The following is a 23,303-nucleotide window of genomic DNA, read 5'->3' as shown; positions in this document are numbered from 1 at the left end:
AAATATGAGGAACAGAAAGTGCTATTTGAGCTCACTCAGTAGCTGCTGTTATTGTTTACTGGTGCGATAATTACTGGGTTCTTAAAAAGCAGGAGAAGAAACCGGTTGTGCAGAATTCCTTTAGCGCTTCATCACGTACCCTCCATTTTTATACTACTGTAGTCCAGTATCATGATAATGTAATGGCAGCGTGGTGTGATACAGGCTTTTTTGAGTGGGCACAGTTTAACTACTTCCTGTCTGTATGGCTTACAATATTAACACATTAACTTGAAGGTCCTGATTTACTACTCTGGCTTGTGAACCGTATGCAAAGCTGCTAAGATATATATATATATATATATATATATATATATATATATATATATATATATATATATATATATATATATATATATATATATATATATATATATATATATATATATATATATATATATATATATATATATATATATATATATATATATATAATATATATATATATATATATATATATATACAGTGGGGCCAAAAAGTATTTAGTCAGCCACTGATTGTGCAAGTTCTCCTACTTAGAAAGATGAGAGAGGTCTGTAATTTTCATCATAGGTACACTTCAACTATGAGAGACAAAATGAGAAAAAAAAAATCCAGGAAATCACATTGTAGGATTTTTAAAGAATTTCTTTGTAAATTATGGTGGAAAATAAGTATTTGGTCACCCACAAACAAGCAAGATTTCTGGCTCTCTCAGACCTGTAACTTCTTCTTTAAGAAGCTCTTCTGTCCTCCACTCGTTACCTGTATTAATGGCACCTGTTTGACCTCGTTATCTGTATAAAAGACACCTGTCCACAGCCTCAAACAGTCAGACTACAAACTCAACCATGGCCAAGACCAAAGAGCTGTCGAAGGACACCAGGAAGAAAATTGTAGACCTGCACCAGGCTGGGAAGAGTAAATCTACAATAGGCAAGCAGGTTGGTGTGAATAAATCAACTATGGGAGCAATTGTAAGAAAATGGAAGACATACAAGACCATTGATAATCTCCTCGATCTGGGGCCCCACGCAAGATCTCATCCCGTGGGGTCAAAATGATCATGAGAACGGTGAGCAAAAATCCCAGAACTACACGGAGGGACCTGATGAATGACCTGCAGAGAGCTGGAACCAAAGTAACAAAGGGACCATCAGTAACACACTACGCCGAGAGGGACTCAAATCCTGCAGTGCCAGGCGTGTCCCCCTGCTTAAGCCAGTACATGTCCAGGCCCGTCTGAAGTTTGCCAGAGAGCATATGGATGATCCAGAAGAGGATTGGGAGAATATCATGTGGTCCGATGAAACCAAAATGGAACTTTTTGGTAAAAACTCAACTCGTCGTGTTTGGAGGAAGAAGAAGAACCCAAGAACACCATACCTACTGTGAAGCATGAGGGTGGAAACATCATGCTTTGGGGCTGTTTTCCTGCAAAGGGGACAGGACGACTGATCCGTGTTAAGGGAAGAATGAACGGGGCCATGTATCGTGAGATTTTAAGCCAAAACCTCCTTCCATCAGTGAGAGCATTGAAGATGGAACGTGGCTGGGTCTTCCAGCATGACAATGATCCCAAACACACCGCTCGGGCAACGAAGGAGTGGCTCCGTAAAAAGCATTTCAAGGTCCTGGAGTGGCCTAGCCAGTCTCCAGACCTCAACCCCATAGAAAATTTTTGGAGTCCGTGTTGCCCAGCGACAGCCCCAAAACATCACTGCTCTAGAGGAGATCTGCATGGAGGAATGGGCCAAAATACCAGCTACAGTGTGTGCAAACCTGGTGAAGACTTACAGGAAACGTTTCACCTCTGTCATTGCCAACAAAGGTTATGTTACAAAGTATTGAGTTGAACTTTTGTTATTGACCAAATACTTATTTTCCACCATCATTTACAAATAAATTATTTAAAAATCCTACAATGTGATTTCCTGGATTTTTTTTTTCTCATTTTGTCTCTCATACTTGAAGTGTACCTATGATGAAAATTACAGACCTCTCTCATCTTTCTAAGTAGGAGAACTTGCACAATCAGTGGCTGACTAAATACTTTTTGGCCCCACTGTGTGTATATATATATATATATATATATATATATATATATCCTTTTTGCATTTTCTCCCCTTTTCTCCCTGGTTAGCACGTCCAATTGCCCAATTGCGTCATGCTTCCTCTCCACCAATGCCAATCCCCGCTCTGATTGAGGAGAACAAAGCTAACCCACGCCCCCTCCGACACGTGGGCAGCAGCTGTACGCATCTTGTCACTTACACTTTGACGAGTGCAGTGCAGCTTAGCGTTGTGTACAGAGAGACACACTCTAAGAGCACTCTTTTCTCATCCCTGTGCAGGCGCCACAGAGGTCGTAATTGCACCAGTCATGAGAAAGAGACCCTATCCGGCTTAGACCCGCCCATCTGAACAACAGGCCAATCATTATTCATGTGGCCGCTCATCCTCAGCCGGCAGGCAGAGCTGAGATTCGATACGATGTTTTCGAGATCCCAGCTCTGGTTCCAGCGCGTGTTTTTACCGCTGCGGCTGCGCCACCTGAGCGGCCAGTGAAGGTGATATTTATCCCAATATTTGCTTGATATAACACCTTCTATAAAAGTCTAGACTGCAACTATGCCCATAATTAGGACCCTACTAAATTCACGCTAAAATGTGCTTAATTTCACAGACCTCGTTTTTCAAAAATCTCAGATTTCATGGATTCTTAAACAAAAGTACCACATTACACGGTTTGTTTGTTTGTTTATTAGGATTTTAACGTCATGTTTTACATTTATGATAGGAGCGGTAGTTACTCATTATACAAGATTCCTCGGTTCACACAGTCGAACACAGTCTTGGACAATTTTGGAGCTGCAGTTCACTTTACTTGCACGTCTTTGGACTGTGGGAGAAAACCGGAAAGTGCATCGTTTGTTGTAGCATTATTTTATGAAGTGGGTGGCACTATGGTGCAGCAGGTAGAGTGGAGCACTATGTTTTGCATGTTCTCCCTTGTCTGTAGGAACATTAACAGTTAAGATTAGAAACATGCAGTTCTCATCCTGGTTTCTTTCTGTGTTTTTTCAGGCCAGAACGAGGTGGATCCAGAACAGATCGCTAAAAAAAACCGTATAGCGCAGATGGAGCGGGAGTATGAATACTACACAAGGGTAAACACTTGACACAGACACGCCTTCACTGCAGACGTACCTGTTAGGAAAGGCAGCGTTTAGCTCCGTTATGGAAATGAAGTGGTTTGTGTAAACGTGGTGTAAATATTGGGCGTGTGTGTGTTTGTGTACACAGAAGCGTGTTGAGGGGCTGCGTATGACGATCTGTGATTTGGAACAGAGCCAGTCTCGCCTCATAGAGCGCATTTACTCCTGGCGCTGGGAGCAGCTCCGCTCCACCATCGGCTATGAGTTTGATGAGAATCTCCTGCCTCTGCAGACGCAGTAAGACTTTCTCTCTCTCTCTTTCTCTCTCGCTCTCTCTCTCTCTCTCGCTCTCTCTCTCTCTCTCTCTCTCTCTCTCTCTATATATATATATATATATATATATATATATATATATATATATATATATACAGTATATATATATATATATATGTGCAGTATATGTATACACACCGACAAGGCATAACATTAGTAGTAAACAGTAGTACTACCGTTAGTAGGTGGGATATATTAGGCAGCAATTGAACATTTTATCCTTAAAGTTGATATTAGAAACAGGAAAAGAGTGTGAGCATCCAAAACTGCAGCTCTTGTGGGGTGTTCCCGGAACAGTGGTAAACCGGCGGCTGGCCCGTGTGGTCCGACCCAACAGACGAGCTGCTGTAGCTCAAACTGCTGGTTCTGATATAAAGGTGTCAGAATACACAGTGCAGCACAGTTTGTTGTGTATGGATAATCAAGCATCTGTGGGATGTGCTGGACAAACAAGTCAAATCCATGGAGGCCTCACCTTACAACTTACAGGAGTTAAAGGATCTGCTGTGCTACGCAAAATATTAGGAAGGTGGTCATAATGTTATGCCTAATCTGTGTATCTCTCTCTCTCTCTCTCTCTATATATATATATATATATATATATATGTGTATATATATTTCTTTGCAGGTGTCAGCAGTTGTTTGAAGTGAATGTGAACCTGAGACAGGAGCTGATGTTGCTCAAGAGGGACTTTGGAACCGATGAGAAAGTCCACCCATTGATAGAAAACCTAAACTGCCTCCTGCAGACTCTTATTCACAGGTACGTTCACGTCTGTTCACCTTTTTATCTGCAGTTCAGAGAAACGATGACATGATATCGATACTTTTAACATTTTACATGAACATTCTGAGGGCTACATGTGCTCATGCTTGGTTTCGTGTTTTAGCTGCTTTAAAATAAATGAAATATGTTTTCTTATTAAAAAAAAGCCTGACAGTGAGGTATATCCTACACCGTAACGAATGAGGTGGCATCAGACCTTAAGAAGCTGTTAAAGTGGTACGATTGTGGTTCCTCAGCTCGCTGGTGGTGGAGAAGCAGCCTCCTCAGGTGATCAAGACCCAGAGTAAATTCTCCAGCTCTGTGCGCTACCTGTTGGGAGAAAAAGTGGCTCCGGGGAAGCCGGTGGTTCTGAAAGCACAGATCATCACGGAGTCACAGGCCAGAGTCAATGCACAAACGTAAGCAGCACAAGCACACACACACACACACACACACACACATACACACATACTGATACACTAACATACAGTGGTGGTCAAATGTCTATGACAACTAGTTTACATACAATGTTTTTACTGCAAATCATTCATTCATTGTCTGTTTTACCACTGCTGTATCCTGGTCAGGGTCGTGGTGGGTCCAATTCAGTGGCCGAAAAATAGAAAACACCCCAGACAGGTCGCCAGTCAATCACAGGGCACACACACACACACACACACACACACACAGGCAAACTCCGGTGAACCTGACTGCATGTCTTCATACTGCAAACTCCACACAGAAAGAACCCGGACCGCTCCACCTGGGAATCGAACCCAGGACCTTCTTGCTGTGAGGAGACACCGCAAAGCAGCATAATTGAATTGAAAAGTTGAATCTATGAAAGATGTTCATGCCTTTTGGACGTTTTTAGTAGTTGTTACAGCCAACGAGCTTCTGATGAGCGAATCAAATCCACCTGAGAGTCAACTGAGCATGTGCAGCAGTGGAAAGCACGAGGGCGCATTCACATGAGAAGTGGCAAAACCGCATTTGCGCTGCAGTGCCGTTGTTTCCTAGGAAGTGCGGCGGTGCTGCTTAGTTTGCCACTGCACTTCCCCTGATTCAACTTTGACTCAGCCACTGACATTTTCGAAGCACCTCCAATGAGACGAACTGTTTGATACGACGCAGTAAAAGCAACTCAAGCCGTACGAACAATGCTTAACGTAAACAAAGCTTAACGTGACTTATTGTATTAAAACAACAAGCGAGGAATTTCATTAGTGGAGAGAACGTATGAGCAGTAATAATTAAGAGAAGTTTAGTCTTCTTGTCCACTTTTAGTACATTAAATCATGTTAAGCTCTTTCTGAAAAGCTGATTCTCACAATGTATTAGCACTCCGAGCTGTAACACAAGTTTAAAAGTGAAACAGAAGGAAAATCCAGATAAACACACACATATGTGGAGCTTTAAGAGTGGATTTGATGGTTATTTCTCGTGTGAATGCGCCCTAAACCTCAAGGAAATCTGACTGTTTGGATAAAGAGATTGACGTTGCTTGCTAATGTGCTTAATTGCATTTGTTGGCGTTCGGGTGGCGCAGCGCTCTATTTCTCCCACAACCACTGTGGGTCAACTGGGCATCTACACAGACCTGACTGGCTACGTCTGTGGGATAAATGGCCGAGGGCCTTGACCAGGGCACTCCTGCCTTGCGCCCACTGTTTCCGGGTGGATCAGGATCTATTGTGACTGGTCACAATGCATTTCTCTGTTTACAGGAACTCTGCACCCACAATGAATAAAACACACACACACACCACTACTGTGCTAAGGCCATTTCTTAGCGGTTTACAGTTATACTTTTCCAACGCCCCCACCCAACCCACACACACACACTTTAGTGCACACTACACACTTAAATCTCAAACATCCATAATCTACACACGGCTCGCTAAAGATGAGTGAAAGATATGCATGTTGTGTACTTCACCAGCCAACCACACACCCTTACAACACACGGCACAGATGTTGTAACATCCCATTACAACATCTGATCTTACACACAAACCAGAAGAAGAAGAAGAAGCTTCATCAGCTGCACATTTTTACTCCCATAGCAAAAGAGCTTGACCTTTTAGCGCTACACATCACTGACACAATCAAGCATGCTGATACACACTCATGCTACACACTAATGCTCATACACACTCATGATACACACTCATGCTCATACACACTCATGATATACACCTATGATACACACTCATGCTGGTACACACTTATGCTACACACTCATGCTCATACACACTCCTGTTGATACACACTCATGCTGGTACACACTCATGCTCATACACACTCATGCTCATACACACTCATGCTGGTACACACTCATGCTCATACACACTCATGCTCATACACACTCATGCTGGTACACACTCATGCTCATACACATTCATGCTCATACACACTCATGCTGGTACACACTCATGCTCATACACATTCATGCTCATACACACTCATGCTGGTACACACTCATGCTCATACACACTCATGCTGGTACACACTCATGCTCATACACACTCATGCTGGTACACACTCATGCTCATACACACTCATGCTGGTACACACTCATGCTCATACACATTCATGCTCATACACACTCATGCTGGTACACACTCATGCTCATACACACTCATGATACACACTAATGGTCATACACTGTCATGATATAGACTCATACTACACATACACTTATTTAGCAGTTGCATGTCTCACTGTGTTCAGCTGCACGTGACTGATAAGTGTCTGGGCATCATGGGTACCAGTACACGTCCTACACATCTGTAATCTGACCCAGTTACCTTCACTACAACTGCAGCAAAACCACACAAGCCACGACATCCAGCGCAGCGTTTTAGTGAAACATTGTACTGAAGCGTGCAGCAGCGCTAGTGTGTGGTGAGGTGTGTGAGGTGTGCCAGATAAGAACTGAATGTACCCAAAAACAAAGTGTTTTTTTCTGGTTCTTAAATAGACCTGAAACCAAGCAGAAAAAAATGACAAGTACTCGAACACTTTTGTTTTTGTTACGTAATACACTGTCAGTGCAAAGATTCACTTTAAATAAACACACACACACTATCTCAAGACACACACACACTCTCAAGACACATACACACACACACTCTCAAGACACACACACACACACACACTCTCAAGACACATACACACACACACACACACTCTCAAGACACATACACACTCTCAAGGCATACACACACTCTCAAGACACACACACACACACATTCTCAAGACACTTAATTAATGATTAAAATGAATAAATATTTTCTTTTCTGATCTTTCCCTCTGTACTCAGTGAAAATGTGGGGGAACTGATCAACAACAACGCCATTTTAGAGCACAACACAGCCAGCAGGAACACCTGCGCAACCTTCAGAAACATGGTTCGTACCTTCTTTGTTGGGCATCATTCATTCATCATTGTCTGTTTTACCACCACTTTACCCTGGTCGGGGTCACGGTGGGTTTGGCTCATTGGGTGAAAGGCAGGGAAAACACACACACAACAATTTCTAGTAGATCCAACTGTTGACCCGACTGCATATCTTTGGACTCCGTCTTTGGAGGAATCCGGAGCTCTCATTGGAAACCCACGTGGACACAGGGAGAACATGCAAACTCCACCCTGTGGCTGTGGATCTCAACCCAGGCCCTTTTTGCTGTGAGGTGACAGCGCTACCCACTATTTAAATAGGCTGTGGTACAAATTCACTGAGTAAGCGTAAAAATGTTCAGCATGCACAGAAACAAAAGGATTTTTTTAAAACTGTTTAAATTATGTGCCTAAAATCATGAAAGATTTTATATTTCATATAAAAGGGGTTTGTTTTTTTATGTAAAATTACTGTAAGCTACAGAAATATTACACATATTTACGAGGGCTCTTCAAAAAGTTTCTGCACTTTCTTTTAACTCTATTTATTAAGAATTTCAAAAACAAACTACATCACTTTTTTACAGTTACAATCATTAGATGCATTTTTCCAACGTTGTAACAGAAACGCTGCTTTCACATCATCATCGCATGAAAATCTTCTTCCTCTTAAAGCTTCTTTGAGTGTCCAAAAACACGAGCGACACTGTTCTCAGACACGACCGATTACTCCTCCTCCCACCCTCACACCAAAATATAAAAGTGCAGAAACTTTTGGAAGATCCCTCGTAGAATCAATGTTATCAAATGTTATTTATTTATTTTTGCTGTGAGGTGACAGCTTCGCCCACTAAGGCACTGTGCTGCCCCTCTTCTTTTACATGAGGCTGACTAGAACAAATTCCAGGAGGAATAATGCTTGATCTATCGTGCACCCCTTCAGTGTGACCAGCAAACGAAGTCCAGAATGTACTTTTTGTAATCAGCCCTTGTTTTGCTTCCACAGTCGATCAAGAAGATCAAGCGAGCAGACAGGAAAGGCTCGGAGTCTGTAACAGAAGAGAAGTTTGCCATCCTCTTTACTACACAGATAACTGTGCCAGGCTGTGACATTCTGTTTCCCATCCAGGTACTGATGTTATAGTACCACTGTACACGTTTATGGACACTGTTATGTTCACGTGTTTCAGCCACACGCATTACTACTGCATGTATGCAATTAACTATATAAACATAAATAATATGCATTTATCTTTACGGTCACTGTTGTGCACACAATACATGGTTTGACTAGTTTAGTGGGAGGAACTCTCACAACTCATGGTCAGGTGTCCAGATACATTTGGCCATATAGTTCATGTAATTCACGGGAAAATGTGCTTCACAGACCTCGTTTTTCAAAAATCACAGATTTTACAGATGTTTCAACAAAAGTGCCACATTTCACGTCAGTCATTAAATTACTCTCATAAATTGGTTGAATGTAAACCCAGAACATCCAGCGACGGTCTCAAATACCAAAATTCTTTCGTGTTTTGATGCCCTCCCCCCCTGCGTCCACAGAATTGTTTGTGAGTTTCCCAAACTGAGTGTTTTTAGCTGCTTTACACTTCGACATCTTGGACATTTTTGCTAACTGAATTGCCGTAGGATTGCTAGGATGCCTCACAGTGCAGATTAACCAGTAAACGTGAGGCACTTGAACGCTGCATGAACGAAAAATGTTAAATTGCCAAACATAAACCTTGAAGTTTGAATTTCATAGGAAATTGCATATTACATTAGGTAGTGAATTAGGTAGGGCCTTATACATAGTGTATATTAGATGTAGCTTATAAACGTCTAGATTTAATAATGTATTGTATATATGTACTGACCCTTTGCTGTTTTGTTTTGCTTTAATTTAGGTGATCACTCTGCCAGTTGTTATAATTGTCCACGGCAGTCAGGAGAACAACGCTGTGGCCACCATCATATGGGACTGTGCTTTCTCAGAACCTGTGAGTGACCCTGACTGTTTAAATCCCCCGTTTAATGAGAGGAGAGTTTAAACAATTGTGTTGTTGTATTTTCAGAACAGGATCCCGTTTGTGGTACCTGACCGAGTGCCCTGGAGGCAGATGTGTGAGGCTCTTAACCACAAGTTCATGTCTGAGGTGCAGACCCGGCGCGGGCTGGATGACAACAACTTTCTGTGCCTCGCTCAGAAGATCTTTGACAAGCCAGACATGTCTGACTTCAGCAATGCGCCGGTGTCCTGGGCTCAGTTTAACAAGGTGACGTTTGCATCGCTCAGTCAGTAATGGTGTGTCCTTATAGTACAATCAGAAACACCCGTCATCAGCAAAAATGTGAAATACGTACCGGTACAGTCAGAAGTAAGGGACTAACATTTACTGCCGGCAGGCAGAGCTGAGATTCGATACGATGTATTCGAGATCCCAGCTCTGGTTCCAGTGTGTGTTTTTTACCGCTACGCCACATGAGCGGCCCTTATTAATTATTTTATGACTTCATTAATTTTATTTATTATTTAAAACCTGCTTTTTGGTAGAGACTCAGCTTAAACACGGTGAAAATGGCATCTAATGAACTTTGTCTATGGAACTATTTCTCTACACATTTACCCTCATTAAATGCAGGATCTAGACAAAACAATCAAGACGGTGGCATTTTTGTCTCTGTGAATTATTAATAGTGGTAATATCAAGAAAGGCTTTTTACTAAGCAGATCTTAATACTATCAGGACCTGTACGCTAAGCTTGTATGTGAAATATCAGGAACTGTGCTGTCGTTCAGACTCTGAGTTTCAACACGTTTCATGTTTCTGATACAGGAAGTCCTGCCTGGTCGTAATTTTACCTTTTGGCAGTGGTTCGAGGGAGTGATTGAGCTGACCAAGAAATGCCTGAAGCAGTACTGGAGTTCGGGGTAAAGGAACCTCAATGCGTCTAAACACTAAATCATTGTGATGATCCGTGTAATGACGAGAGGCCTGATTAAGACTCTGATCTGTGTTTGATTACTCACTGCAGACTCATCTTTGGTTTTATCGGGAAGCAGTACCTTCACGTCATCCTGCAGGACAAACCGTGCGGCACCTTCCTGCTGCGCTACAGCGACTCTGAAATCGGAGGCATCACCATCGCCTATGTTGGCCAAAGTGAAAGTATGTGTGAACATTTTTGCACACGCTTTACTTCGCTTCAAGGAAGTGTTTTGATTTTACCTCAATAATATTACCTCAGTAATGTTACCTCGATAACGTTTGGGCGGCACGCTGGCTCTGCTGCAGTGATGACCTCTAATGACACGTGTCAGGTTCATTCATTTTGCATGTGTTACACAGCTCTTGTTAGATTTTTGGGATCTCATGTTCTCGCCTCTTTTCAGATGGATGCAGGAAAATTCTGAACGTTCAGCCGTTCAACAAGAAAGACCTGGATTCCGTCGGCCTCGGGGACCGGGTCCGGGATATCAACTGCATCTCACACCTTTATCCACATTACCCGAAGTACGACAAGTTCAGTGGATTTTATACAGGCAAGTACTCAAGGATTAACTATAAGTTCAATATTAGCAAAGATGGACATGTTGCTCAGAATAGTCAAATCTGCTGATTCTTTATCCTGTTAAATCTGCTGATTCTTTATCCTGTTAAATCTGCTGATTCTTTATCCTGTTAAATCTGCTGATTCTTTATCCTGTTAAATCTGCTGATTCTTTATCCTGTTAAATCTGCTGATTCTTCTTGTCTATCTAGTAAAGATTGATAGATACATGTAGGGCTGGGCGGTATGACAGTACATTCGGTTTTGATTCCTCATACGGTATGGATTTTTCATATACCGCCATACCGTAGCACAGTTCATTTTAACAGCTGTAAGCTTCAAAAGGCAGCAAATCATATAAAATTGTTCGCCACTGAAAGCAATAGCATGACAGTGTTAACAGATGAGAGATGTTTCCTCAACATGGTTAAAAAAATAAACAAAAACAGATGGAGGATGAAGAGAGGAAGACCAAATATGCACCGGAAGAACCTGCCAAAGAAATCAGGCGTGTCGGCAGTTTAGAACAGACTTAAACACTTTACACTGCAGGGTTTGTTGAGCCACGGCTGTTACAAACAATTACATTACGAGCGCAGAAACAATCCACATACGCCAGGTCACGATTTGTCTATAGACAGTCGAGAAAGAAGCTTTCAGAGCAATAATTAAAACACTGGATTCCGGGTTTGTCCTACGGGGCGAAAATACTTTAGGTCAGTTACTAAACCAACGTTATAAGTGAACTGGAATCAGAGATATATAAAGTCATCCACTTTTCAGGGAGAGCTAAGGGTAATGGTACAATACTTAAATATTAAATAAACAATAAACATAATATTTATTGCACCTGTTTCCACTGATTCCATCATATTATGTGTCATTTTGTTGGGCCAAGCAAAGCTTATAGTCCTTAAATCCTTCATTATATACAGTGTATCACAAAAGTGAGTACACCCCTCACATTTCTGCAGATATTTAAGTATATCTTTTCATGGGACAACACTGACAAAATGATACTTTGACACAATGAAAAGTAGTCTGTGTGCAGCTTATATAACAGTGTAAATTTATTCTTCCCTCAAAATAACTCAATATACAGCCATTAATGTCTAAACCACCGGCAACAAAAGTGAGTACACCCCTTAGTGAAAGTTCCTGAAGTGTCAATATTTTGTGTGGCCACCATTATTTCCCAGAACTGCCTTAACTCTCCTGGGCATGGAGTTTACCAGAGCTTCACAGGTTGCCACTGGAATGCTTTTCCACTCCTCCATGACGACATCACGGAGCTGGCGGATATTCGAGACTTTGCGCTCCTCCACCTTCCGCTTGAGGATGCTCCAAAGATGTTCTATTGGGTTTAGGTCTGGAGACATGCTTGGCCAGTCCATCACCTTTACCCTCAGCCTCTTCAATAAAGCAGTGGTCGTCTTAGAGGTGTGTTTGGGGTCATTATCATGCTGGAACACTGCCCTGCGACCCAGTTTCCGGAGGAAGGGGATCATGCTCTGCTTCAGTATTTCACAGTACATATTGGAGTTCATGTGTCCCTCAATGAAATGTAACTCCCCAACACCTGCTGCACTCATGCAGCCCCAGACCATGGCATTCCCACCACCATGCTTGACTGTAGGCATGACACACTTATCTTTGTACTCCTCACCTGATTGCCGCCACACATGCTTGAGACCATCTGAACCAAACAAATTAATCTTGGTCTCATCAGACCATAGGACATGGTTCCAGTAATCCATGTCCTTTGTTGACATGTCTTCAGCAAACTGTTTGCGGGCTTTCTTGTGTAGAGACTTCAGAAGAGGCTTCCTTCTGGGGTGACAGCCATGCAGACCAATTTGATGTAGTGTGCGGCGTATGGTCTGAGCACTGACAGGCTGACCCCCCACCTTTTCAATCTCTGCAGCAATGCTGACAGCACTCCTGCGCCTATGTTTCAAAGACAGCAGTTGGATGTGACACTGAGCACGTGCACTCAGCTTCTTTGGACGACCAACGCGAGGTCTGTTCTGAGTGGACCCTGCTCTTTTAAAACGCTGGATGATCTTGGCCACTGTGCTGCAACTCAGTTTCAGGGTGTTGGCAATCATCTTGTAGCCTTGGCCATCTTCATGTAGCGCAACAATTCGTCTTTTAAGATCCTCAGAGAGTTCTTTGCCATGAGGTGCCATGTTGGAACTTTCAGTGACCAGTATGAGAGAGTGTGAGAGCTGTACTACTAAATTGAACACACCTGCTCCCTATGCACACCTGAAACCTAGTTACACTAACAAATCACATGACATTTTGGAGGGAAAATGACAAGCAGTGCTCAGTTTGGACATTTAGCGGTGTAGTCTCTTAGGGGTGTACTCACTTTTGTTGCCGGTGGTTTAGACATTAATGGCTGTATATTGAGTTATTTTGAGGGAAGAATAAATTTACACTGTTATATAAGCTGCACACAGACTACTTTTAATTGTGTCAAAGTGTCATTTTGTCAGTGTTGTCCCATGAAAAGATATACTTAAATATCTGCAGAAATGTGAGGGGTGTACTCACTTTTGTGATACACTGTACATGCTGAAATTAAAACCTTTTATGTTCTATGTACTTATGACAGTGGAAACAGCCACAGGAATATAAAACATGCCAGTCATACAAAAAAAAACACACCGTGATTTATCATGAAACCATCAGTACAAACCGTGATACATATTTTGGTCATACCACCCAGCCCTAGATACATGGCTAACACAACATGGTTAACAGTAAATATTGCATCAAAATAGCTACATTTATAGAAGTCAGTATCAGTACCAGTCAAATCTGCTGATTCTTCTTATGTATTTAATATCATGGCAAAAGGGGCACGTCGTTAATATAAGAGTCTGTATTTGAACTAGAGTGTGAATCAGATCTTAAGGTTTTTTGGATGTTTTGCCACATCTGGCTGTTTTCTTTTGTTTAGTTTTTCAATATAAGAAGTGTGTCTCAGACTAGAAAGGCACATTAAATACAGCTGTTGTGTACATTAACATCATATTTGGCAAGTCATACTTGAGATATATTCAGGGCACTACTAAATTCACAGTAAATTTTGCTTAATTTCACGGACCTTCACCGATTTTTACAGAAAAAAGCCACATTTTACTAGTCATTAAATGACACTCTCAAATTAAATGATAGAACAAGTAGAAGCTCCAATACACAGCACAGCTACCTTAATAGTTGAATGTAAACCTAGAACATCCAGCGACCGTCTCAAATACGAAAATTCTCGTCCACAGAATTGGTTGGGAGTTTTCCAAACTCACTTACCTGGGTCGTGCTTTAAGCTGCTTCAGACTTCGACATCTTGGACATTTTGACAAAGCGATTGCTAACTGAATTAAGATAACTGTAGGATTGCTAGGACACCTCATAGCGCAGATAAACCAGTAAACATGAGGCACTTGAATGCTACAGGAATGACAAACGTTAAATCGATAAACACAAACCTTAAAAATTGAATTTTTTAATTGAAAAGCTTGTTTCACAGCCGTGTTAGTTATTGGACAGTGTTTTATAATGTTATCTGAACCTTTATTGCAGAATTTTGCTATACAGTAAATGTTGAGCTTTACTATAAGGTAACAAAAGCTGTTTCTCCCGTCACAGTTCAACCCGCCACAAACCCAGATGGATACATTCCATTCAAGCTCACTACCGTGGTGAATCAGTAAGTAATCAGAGTTCATGAATTTAATTAAGCTGACATGGTGGGTGTTTTCTGGGAAAGGACTTACAGAAGGATGGAAAGTAAACGTAATAAAATCAAACAAAATAAATGAACCAGCAGTTTGCCTTCGCCTGCAGCAGGTACTAGTTATCAGAGCAAGTAATAAATACTCTTGTCACTGGTGATATATAAAATATGAGACTCAACCATAAACTTTCTGGAAGACTATCTCCCCGCTGGAGGGATTATATCTCCTGGCTGGCCTGGGAACGTCTAGGTTAAAACTGCAGGGGACAGAGATGCCTGGGCTGCTTTGCTTCCCCTTTGCCACCACGACCCTGAATGGACAAGCGGAAAAGATAAAGATGATGATGATGATTGTTTCTAAATTGGCAATAATAGAAAATTGGCTACTCGTAAATTACCCTTCACAAGGTTTTGGAAATAGCATTTGTTTTGTGCTGTGACAGATTATGAGTAAGTGAACTCCCTTGTTCTCTGGAACTCATAACACATAAACGATGCAACCAAGTGCAACAATTAAAAATAGGGGCTGCAAAGTGTGTGATACTATTTGGAACAAGGCATCTTTGCAGCTGATTACGGCAATTTTTTGGCTGTTATATAAATGCTGCCCATCAACAAATGTACGAGGGTTCTTCAAACAGTTTCCACACTTTTTAAGCTCTATTTATTAAGAATTTTACAAACAAATGATATCACTTTCTTACATAGTCTCCTGCATTAGATGCATTTTTCCAGTGTCGTGCCAACTTTTTAATGCCATCAGCAAAAAATGTTGGTTGAGCGTGTAGCCTCTTTGCTGTGAGGCGACAGTGCTACCCACCGAGCCTCGGTGCCACCCTTATAAAGGACGTATCCTGGGAAACCGATACATGAAAATGAATGAATGAATGTATGTATGTATGTATGAATGAATGAATAAAAGTATAAAATAATGAATGAATGAATGAGTAAATGAGTATAAGTGAATCAACGTATAAGTGAATGAATGAATAAAAGTATAAAAGAATGAATGAATGAATGAATGAATGTCTTTCTAGCCCTGATTTGTTTGATAAAGCCTTGAGACTCTGAGTTTGGGTTTAGACGTCGTTGCTGATTCTTGTGTTTTGTATGTTCAGGGATTCTGGACAATCTGTATCATCTCAGCCTGAAATATCCTTTGAATCGTACCCCATGTGAGTATGCAAACACACACACACACACACACACACACACACACACACACATTTACTGACACACTTATTGTAAAGGTCTGCGCTGTATTCAGTTTTATTTAGTTAAAGCTTCTTTCAGTAATACACAAACTCTGGCTAAATGTTTGTGGGTTTGAATATTGGCTCTGCCATGCAACCACTGTTGGGCCCTTGAGCAAGGCCCCTAACTCTCTTGCCTTCAGGGGCGCTCTAGAAAGCAGAAAAAGCATCTCACTGATCTGTAATGAGAAACAACAGAGAATAAACAGCAGCCTGGATGCTTAGACCTGTGTGTGTTTGTTTTTTTGCTAAATAAGTGTTATTGGGTTTAGTTTAGTGATCCACACACAAAACCACACACATTATTATTTAAGATGCTTGTGATCACATTTTCTAATCAGGAAATGTTTCTCATTAGGAACACAGAGTCGATTTACAGTGTGCATCCGTAAGTATTATCGTTTACATCATTACTGTTTAGATCATCACTGTTTAGATCATTACTGTTTATAGCATCACTGTTTAGATCATTACTGTTTATATCATTACTGTTTATATCATTACTGTTTATATCATTACTGTTTATATCATTACTGTTTATATCTTTACTGTTTATATCTTTACTGTTTATATCATTACTGTTTATATCATTACTGTTTATATCTTTACTGTTTATATCTTTACTGTTTATATCATTACTGTTTATATCATTACTGTTTATATCTTTACTGTTTATATCATTACTGTTTATATCATTACTGTTTATATCTTTACTGTTTATATCATTACTGTTTGGGACTGTTTAAGCTTCTCCTTCTCAGTATTATTAGAATAGTGAACTTTTGATTTTGGGTTTGTGTATTTTTAGAGCTAGTGTTTACAAAATGCTTTACTAACGGGTGTAATGCTTTTTAATTTTTTTAACACAACCTCTATCCCCAGACCTGTATATGCTCCCACGTATCCTGTGGATTCGCACATGCCCGACCAAGGAAGCTTCGCTAATTTTGGGTACAACGAGTAAGTCATCACACGCCGCTCACCGTCACACACGTTTCCAAACATAAACCTTCCTTTCACCATCGTACTGCACACCATCTTATCATCTTGTCTTATCTTATTCAGGAGTTTTATTTACCCGCAATAAATAACAGATTTGGTAAGTTCAAACCCCATTTTTTTTGTTATCAGGGCAGCAGATGCACCAAGTAACATGGAGCTGGATGACCTTGTCAAGATATTAAGCACTTAGCTATGATGCGAAAGACTGGAGCCGTCTTCCTGCTAGAAACAGAAGCACAGCCTTGCGTGCAAACACACACGCTAACACTCGGCGTTCGGTTTCCTTTCGGGGCGCAGAGTGAATCAGAAAGCTCCCCGTGGATGGAACTCGGCTCATCTTCGTGGTATGATATCCGGTGGCCTGCTACACTAAGGATGTGCAGAAAAGCTCACTCGCTTTTGCCTGTTTTTTTTACAATCAAGCTTCATGGTTGCTCTTTAATCTTCACTTCGCTCACGTCTCCAAATCTGATTTTATTTCCAGTGACTTGTTAATAAAAGGGGTTTAAGCTTTAATCCTGTAAGTGCTGGAGTGAATAAGCACAGTTTTGCTACGCTTCCCGTTTCTACTGTGTCATTTTACTCCAGCGTATCTTCATCTTTCATCTTTCATCCACCCTTCCTCCTACAGTCAGGAGTTTTGGAATTGACAGCATGTATTCCACTTTATTATATCCAAATGAATCACAATTACTGATGTTTAGTGTTCAAATTTAAAACTCAATTTAGCTCGTACTCAGATCTGAAATTCCTGACTGTGGCTGTTAGCAGGCATTAGTGTTTATCATTAGCATGACCCAGCGAGCACCGACACCGATCAGAGATGTCAGTAGATGTCAGTAAATGACCAGGCTAGTCTGTCCTGATTTAAAAACCAGACATTATGCAAATTTAACATCTTTACCTTTATGATTAAAAGTGTTTTCTGTACAGTTTTAACTTTGTTATACGTTTACAAAGTGTCCATACACTCCCCCCCCAGTCCATTTACAGAAATAAACAAAGAAATATACTCATCACTTACAGTTTAAAACATCCAACAATTTATGACCTCAGGTTTGGTCTACAGCAGTTAATCCCACACAGTCGTAATTCCTCTAAATTATTATTAAATTATTATTATATTTTTAAAGTTTCATTATTATTTTGTATTCAGCTGCCTTCCTATTATTCTGGTTGGTATACCTGATTTGGCCGGATGCCCTTTCTTTTTTCCGGGCTCGGGGCTGGCACTGAGAGCCAAGCTGTTCAGTCACCTCGCTCCTCAGACACAGCCAGACCAACTGATAGCACAGCTGAGATTCGAACCCCGACAAGCATCGTCTGAATTTAGTTGATTTTGATTGCATATCTGATTGCATTTCGTTTCCTCCTCTGCTGCTGACCTGACCGAGGAGAGCCGTGACTAACACGTGTGCAGTAGCCGACCTCTTCTTTTCACCTGCTTGAGCAGGGTTTATAAAGATTTATAAAGATCTGTATCACGTACACAGACTCATGCACTCCATCATCCAGCAGAGGTCGTAATTGGAGTAGTTATGAGGAATCCCGTCTGTAACTACCATCCTGGGATGAGCAATTTATTGTTCATTTAGGTGCCCAGCCTGCCGGTAGCAGAGCTGAGATTTAAACTCGTGAAGATGTTCATTTTTATTCAGCATTATAAATGTTTTATTACCATAGACTACGTAGACTTTTATTATAAACGAAGCACTAACCAAACAACTCATCCTGGATATTTAAATGCTTTAATAGCTTTTTTATTAATATCACAAAACAGAAAGTCTACAAGTCTAAAAATCCAGACGTGACCGAGAGTAATTAACAATATAAATTGGGCTAAATTCACACAAATCAGTGTTAATGGCACTGGGACCAAAACATCCTGTGACATAAATTATACCAACAATGAATTCAACTACAGTGAGTTCAGATTACAATCTGCCTTTAAATCTGCCTGTTGGTCAGTTTTAATGTATAAAGTAACCCAGAAACTAACGTCTGTGTTTAAATGGTTCTGCTCAGCCCTAACGTCCTGTATATGAGCATCTCACTCACGAGGACAAATATCTGGATATCTCATTAACATCTGGTGAAGACATCTGGCTTTTTTCCATGTGTATAAAATGCATTCGTGCTCACTGGGATCCCCTTTGATATACTGCGGGACATTTCAATAAAAAACGTCGGTACCCTGAGAGGATTTTAAACAGGAACCTAAATGCAGTGCAGGTTCTGTCCTGGTCTTCAGCTCAGTGAGGTTCTGGTCTGACATTGTGTTATTGTAAATGGTATAAATCTTTATCTTTGGCGTCTGTTCAAGCCATTGAGGTTGATCTGTGTTTTAAAATTCCCTGTACATTTTACTTTATTAAAAGGACCAAGAGTTTAACCAAAGCGGCAAAGTCTTCACCTGTAAAGAGGATTTTTACTGTCAGCTTCAGAATTACCGCCATCCTTGATTAAGATGGTTAAAAAAGTATATTTTTTAATGTGGTTAATTATTAATTCACGAGAGTCCTTAAACCTTGAATTTAAATACAATTGTTTCACCAAAATAAAAATCCAGACAGTCAAAATAATTGTTATAATTACAATATACCAGCACTAAATCTGTGCTGAAGGGCAGTTGTGGTAGCTTAGTGGTTGAGCTACTGGACTAGTGATCTGAAGGTCACTGGTTCATTCCAAACCCCGTCCGAGTTGCCCCTGCTGGGCTCCTTAGCAAGACCCCTGAGCCTCAGTTGCTTTTAAAAGCGTCCGCTAAATGCTGTACATGTAAACAATACAAAGCAAAAGATATAAAAACCCGACTATTTTATATCTGTTCTTATAAATGTTGTATAACATCTGTTCCAGTGTATCGTATTTGCACTAAAAATCACAAGGACGTTATAAGATGCTATAACCTTTTAACTCATCTTTATCAAGCATACAGCTAATTCAGGAGCTGGTTATAAAAGGTTTAAGACACTTTACTGTGCAGTTCTGCCACATCTCTTTGTGTCGTCTGGGCCGGATGATTCGTTTTCATCTTCACCTTTCAGTAACGTCTGATCACTTTATTGTAAATCACAGAATCGCAGCTAAGATGAACCTTTTAAGCACAAGTGTGATTATTAATGGCTTTTTCTCTGAGAATGCAGGTAATATTCAGTATTCAGAACCATATCGTTCTATCATGTGATTCGTTTTCAGTACAGTATATGAGCAGATATGATCTATACAGCAGTACCTTTTGTTTTCATTTTCACTTTTAGCACTTACGTTGGTCTTACACAGAAATGTATGTAAAAATGTTCATAAGCATGAAATTGTTCATAGGCTTCCATTTAAAACCTGTATCTGTATGGTGCATGTACTTTCACACACAAACTCATTAAAAACAACGGGGACCTGTCATCGTAGTGCAGTGTTTTACACCCACCTTTAAATCTTCTGCTTTTTTAATCAAATATATTTGTCTTCTGTATGTATCCATAATAATAGTCTTGTGACAATACTGTTTTTACTTTTGTACATTACTCTTTCGTGTTTTGAGTGCTATGTTGGGGGAAATTAGGAGTCAGTATATTAAAAAAAGTGAAGATGGGAACAAAAACAGTAACTTTCTGCAGGTATAAACACACTCCAGTAGCCTTAAATTGTTCTCAACTTCTTTCCACCGACAGTTTTTTTAATGAAATACATCCTGTTTGTATTTTGTATTTAAAAGTATATACAGAAATAAAATACACATTGTTCAAATGCAACCAGCAAATAATTTAATTGTAGAATAATGTTTTTTTCTCAAAAAAATGGTACCCTTGATAATGATAAATAAAAAAGATTATAAAAATACCTTAATTAGCTCAATTATGCACTGGTAATGTGAGGAAAGTAAAGGTAAAAAGAAGCATATCTGTTTTAACGAAAACCCATCACAATTTTTGGCACAACCTTCCTTTGCTAGCACTTTCCTCTGTGCCAGAGTTTTCTCTTGTTTTACTTGATGCAGTTGAAGAATACAAAGCAATAAATCTGATTGCACATCAAAACTGAATCTCTCCCTATCATGCAGGCTCCAAAGTCCTCTCTTCTGGACTTCACTTGGGTCGAACCACAGCTTTAAGTGAGGTTCAGGTCAGAGAACTGGGATGGCTGTGCAAAAGCCTTGCAAATTTCCCCCTGTGCGAAAATAAAAGGCTATCTATCGTATCTTATCTTACTTTATAGTATGTAAAGACTAAATTGGCCGTATCCTGCCGAAGAGCTGCCACAACACATCAGAGACATTCCACCAAACTTATCAGTTCTTCTCTGTACACAGACAAACCAAATCATGCTTATGATCAGCCTATTGTGCTGTCAAAACAACTCTGATTTGCCAAGACATGGACGCCACAAGACGTCTGAAGGTGTCCTGTGGTCTCAGGTATCTATTCTGTGGATAAACAATGTGCAAATGCCCACCTATCCACATGATCTTGGGGAAAACAGATTTTTCTGACCTTTTATTTATTTGTTTGTTTTTAATCAGCTCATGTCCTGGTTTTAATCTTAATTTTAGTTACTGTCTGCAGAGATCTATCTTTTCCTCTGGATACTTCAGTTTCTTCAAACCTCCAACAACATGTCAGTAGTTAAATTGGCTTAATAAGTGAGTTAGTGAACGTTTGATGCTTTGGGATATTTTGGTCTCGTTCCGGGCATTTCCTGTTTTGTGGCTTGTGGCTTCTAGAAAGACTCTGAACTCAGTGCACAGTGCAATACTAATCAGGAAAAGGGATTATCATGATGACACTGGAGATGAGTTCTGTTCATCTATGACTCCAAACTCATCAATAAAGAGACATTCACTTACTCAAGTCAGTCATTTATCTGTATTTATCTCATCTGAACAAGCAGTTTACATTAAAAACATGACAAAAGTAACACTGTACACTCCATTTCAACTGCAAATGGGTTTAGTTCTCGTGTAAACTTAAAGGAAACTGTTGAAAAAACTTTAAATAGGGCCATAAGCAACAGCCTCTCCTGTATCTTCAGTCCTTAATGTGTGAATCATCTTTGATGGTTGGATAAAGAAAGTATGAGATGAAATGGGAGATAAAGCAGAGATAAAGGACTCATTTCTACCTGTTTGATTTCTTGAAATGCACAAGCAAAATATTCACGTTTAACACGACCTCAGTCTGTCTTTTCATAGATAATTCAGCTGGGAACGGACGTTAAACATTCGTACATGAGTTCCTCTCCAAGGGCAATAAAATAAAGATGGGTCACTGCATGGTCATTCACTTTTCTTATCTTAAAAACAGAGTAAACACAGACAGGAAAAGATCCACAACACAATCACCACACCATCTAGTCCAGACAATAAAGCTAGACCTGCAAAGTCAGAGCAGAAGATATACAGCAGTGATTTAAAATGAAAAATAAGAACTGTAGTGTCAGATAAGTGGTAAACAAGCGCCAACACCAGTGGTGGATTGAGTAGCTTATGTAAGTGTATTCAAAAGTATTTACTTACTTACCAATATAGATGTATCCACAGAAAAATAAATAAATTACGAGCACAAAGCTGAACGTCTGACAAATAAACTCAAGAAAAACTGAAGTGTATCGGCAAAATGAAACTACTCTAAAAAGCAGAATTTATTTGAAAAGTTACTTCTTGTTGTTTCTGCTACCGGTGCCAAACACTGAACACTATGTAAACCTTTTGAAATAAAAACAAACATCACCATGATTCTGTAACTAACTACAGTTGATTGTAAAGGTTGTTTAGGCCTGAGATTCTCTACCTACTACAGGGGGGGGCATTTCTAGGCATTAATAGCTGAATATTTACACTGTGAGTCAAAAGAATTGAACCTCTGTACTTTTATCCATAACTTGGGCAAATGTTGGTCAGTTTTCAAAATTCTTTCATTGTTGGACACAACAGTGAAATCATTTATCTTAGTTAAAATATTGTTGGCGCCCAGGTGGCACAGCGAGTATTCCACTAGCACACCAGCGCCGAGATTCTGAACTCATCGGTTTGAAACTCGGCGTTGCCACCGGTCGGCCGGGTGCCATCTAGCGGGCA

At 40.3% G+C, this 23,303-nt stretch overlaps 2 protein-coding genes across 3 annotated transcripts in view; one reads left to right on the top strand and one right to left on the bottom strand.

The window, feature by feature from the left end:
* Positions 1-20,632, top strand: part of stat6 (signal transducer and activator of transcription 6, interleukin-4 induced) — a 40,477-nt gene extending 19,845 nt beyond the window's left edge. For both annotated transcript variants that reach the window (XM_063015969.1, XM_063015970.1), the window contains 16 exons: positions 3,106-3,188; positions 3,325-3,473; positions 4,138-4,272; positions 4,533-4,694; positions 7,601-7,688; positions 8,685-8,807; positions 9,586-9,678; positions 9,754-9,954; positions 10,516-10,610; positions 10,715-10,848; positions 11,073-11,222; positions 14,888-14,948; positions 16,094-16,150; positions 16,587-16,616; positions 17,111-17,188; positions 17,360-20,632. In XM_063015969.1, the coding sequence (XP_062872039.1) occupies positions 3,106-3,188; positions 3,325-3,473; positions 4,138-4,272; positions 4,533-4,694; positions 7,601-7,688; positions 8,685-8,807; positions 9,586-9,678; positions 9,754-9,954; positions 10,516-10,610; positions 10,715-10,848; positions 11,073-11,222; positions 14,888-14,948; positions 16,094-16,150; positions 16,587-16,616; positions 17,111-17,188; positions 17,360-17,420 (1,700 nt within the window). In that variant the 3' untranslated portion in view covers positions 17,421-20,632. The remainder of the gene's footprint in view (positions 1-3,105; positions 3,189-3,324; positions 3,474-4,137; positions 4,273-4,532; positions 4,695-7,600; positions 7,689-8,684; positions 8,808-9,585; positions 9,679-9,753; positions 9,955-10,515; positions 10,611-10,714; positions 10,849-11,072; positions 11,223-14,887; positions 14,949-16,093; positions 16,151-16,586; positions 16,617-17,110; positions 17,189-17,359) is intronic.
* The window catches only part of mipa (major intrinsic protein of lens fiber a), a 37,468-nt gene that overhangs the window by 6,825 nt on the left and 7,340 nt on the right, over positions 1-23,303 (bottom strand). The gene's annotated exons all lie outside the window — the stretch shown is intronic.

The sequence above is a fragment of the Trichomycterus rosablanca genome, chromosome 19, assembly GCF_030014385.1.
Source record: "Trichomycterus rosablanca isolate fTriRos1 chromosome 19, fTriRos1.hap1, whole genome shotgun sequence".
Lineage (NCBI taxonomy): Eukaryota > Metazoa > Chordata > Actinopteri > Siluriformes > Trichomycteridae > Trichomycterus > Trichomycterus rosablanca.
Note: the sequence above shows the minus strand (reverse complement) of the source record. Positions and strands in the feature narration are given on the sequence as shown.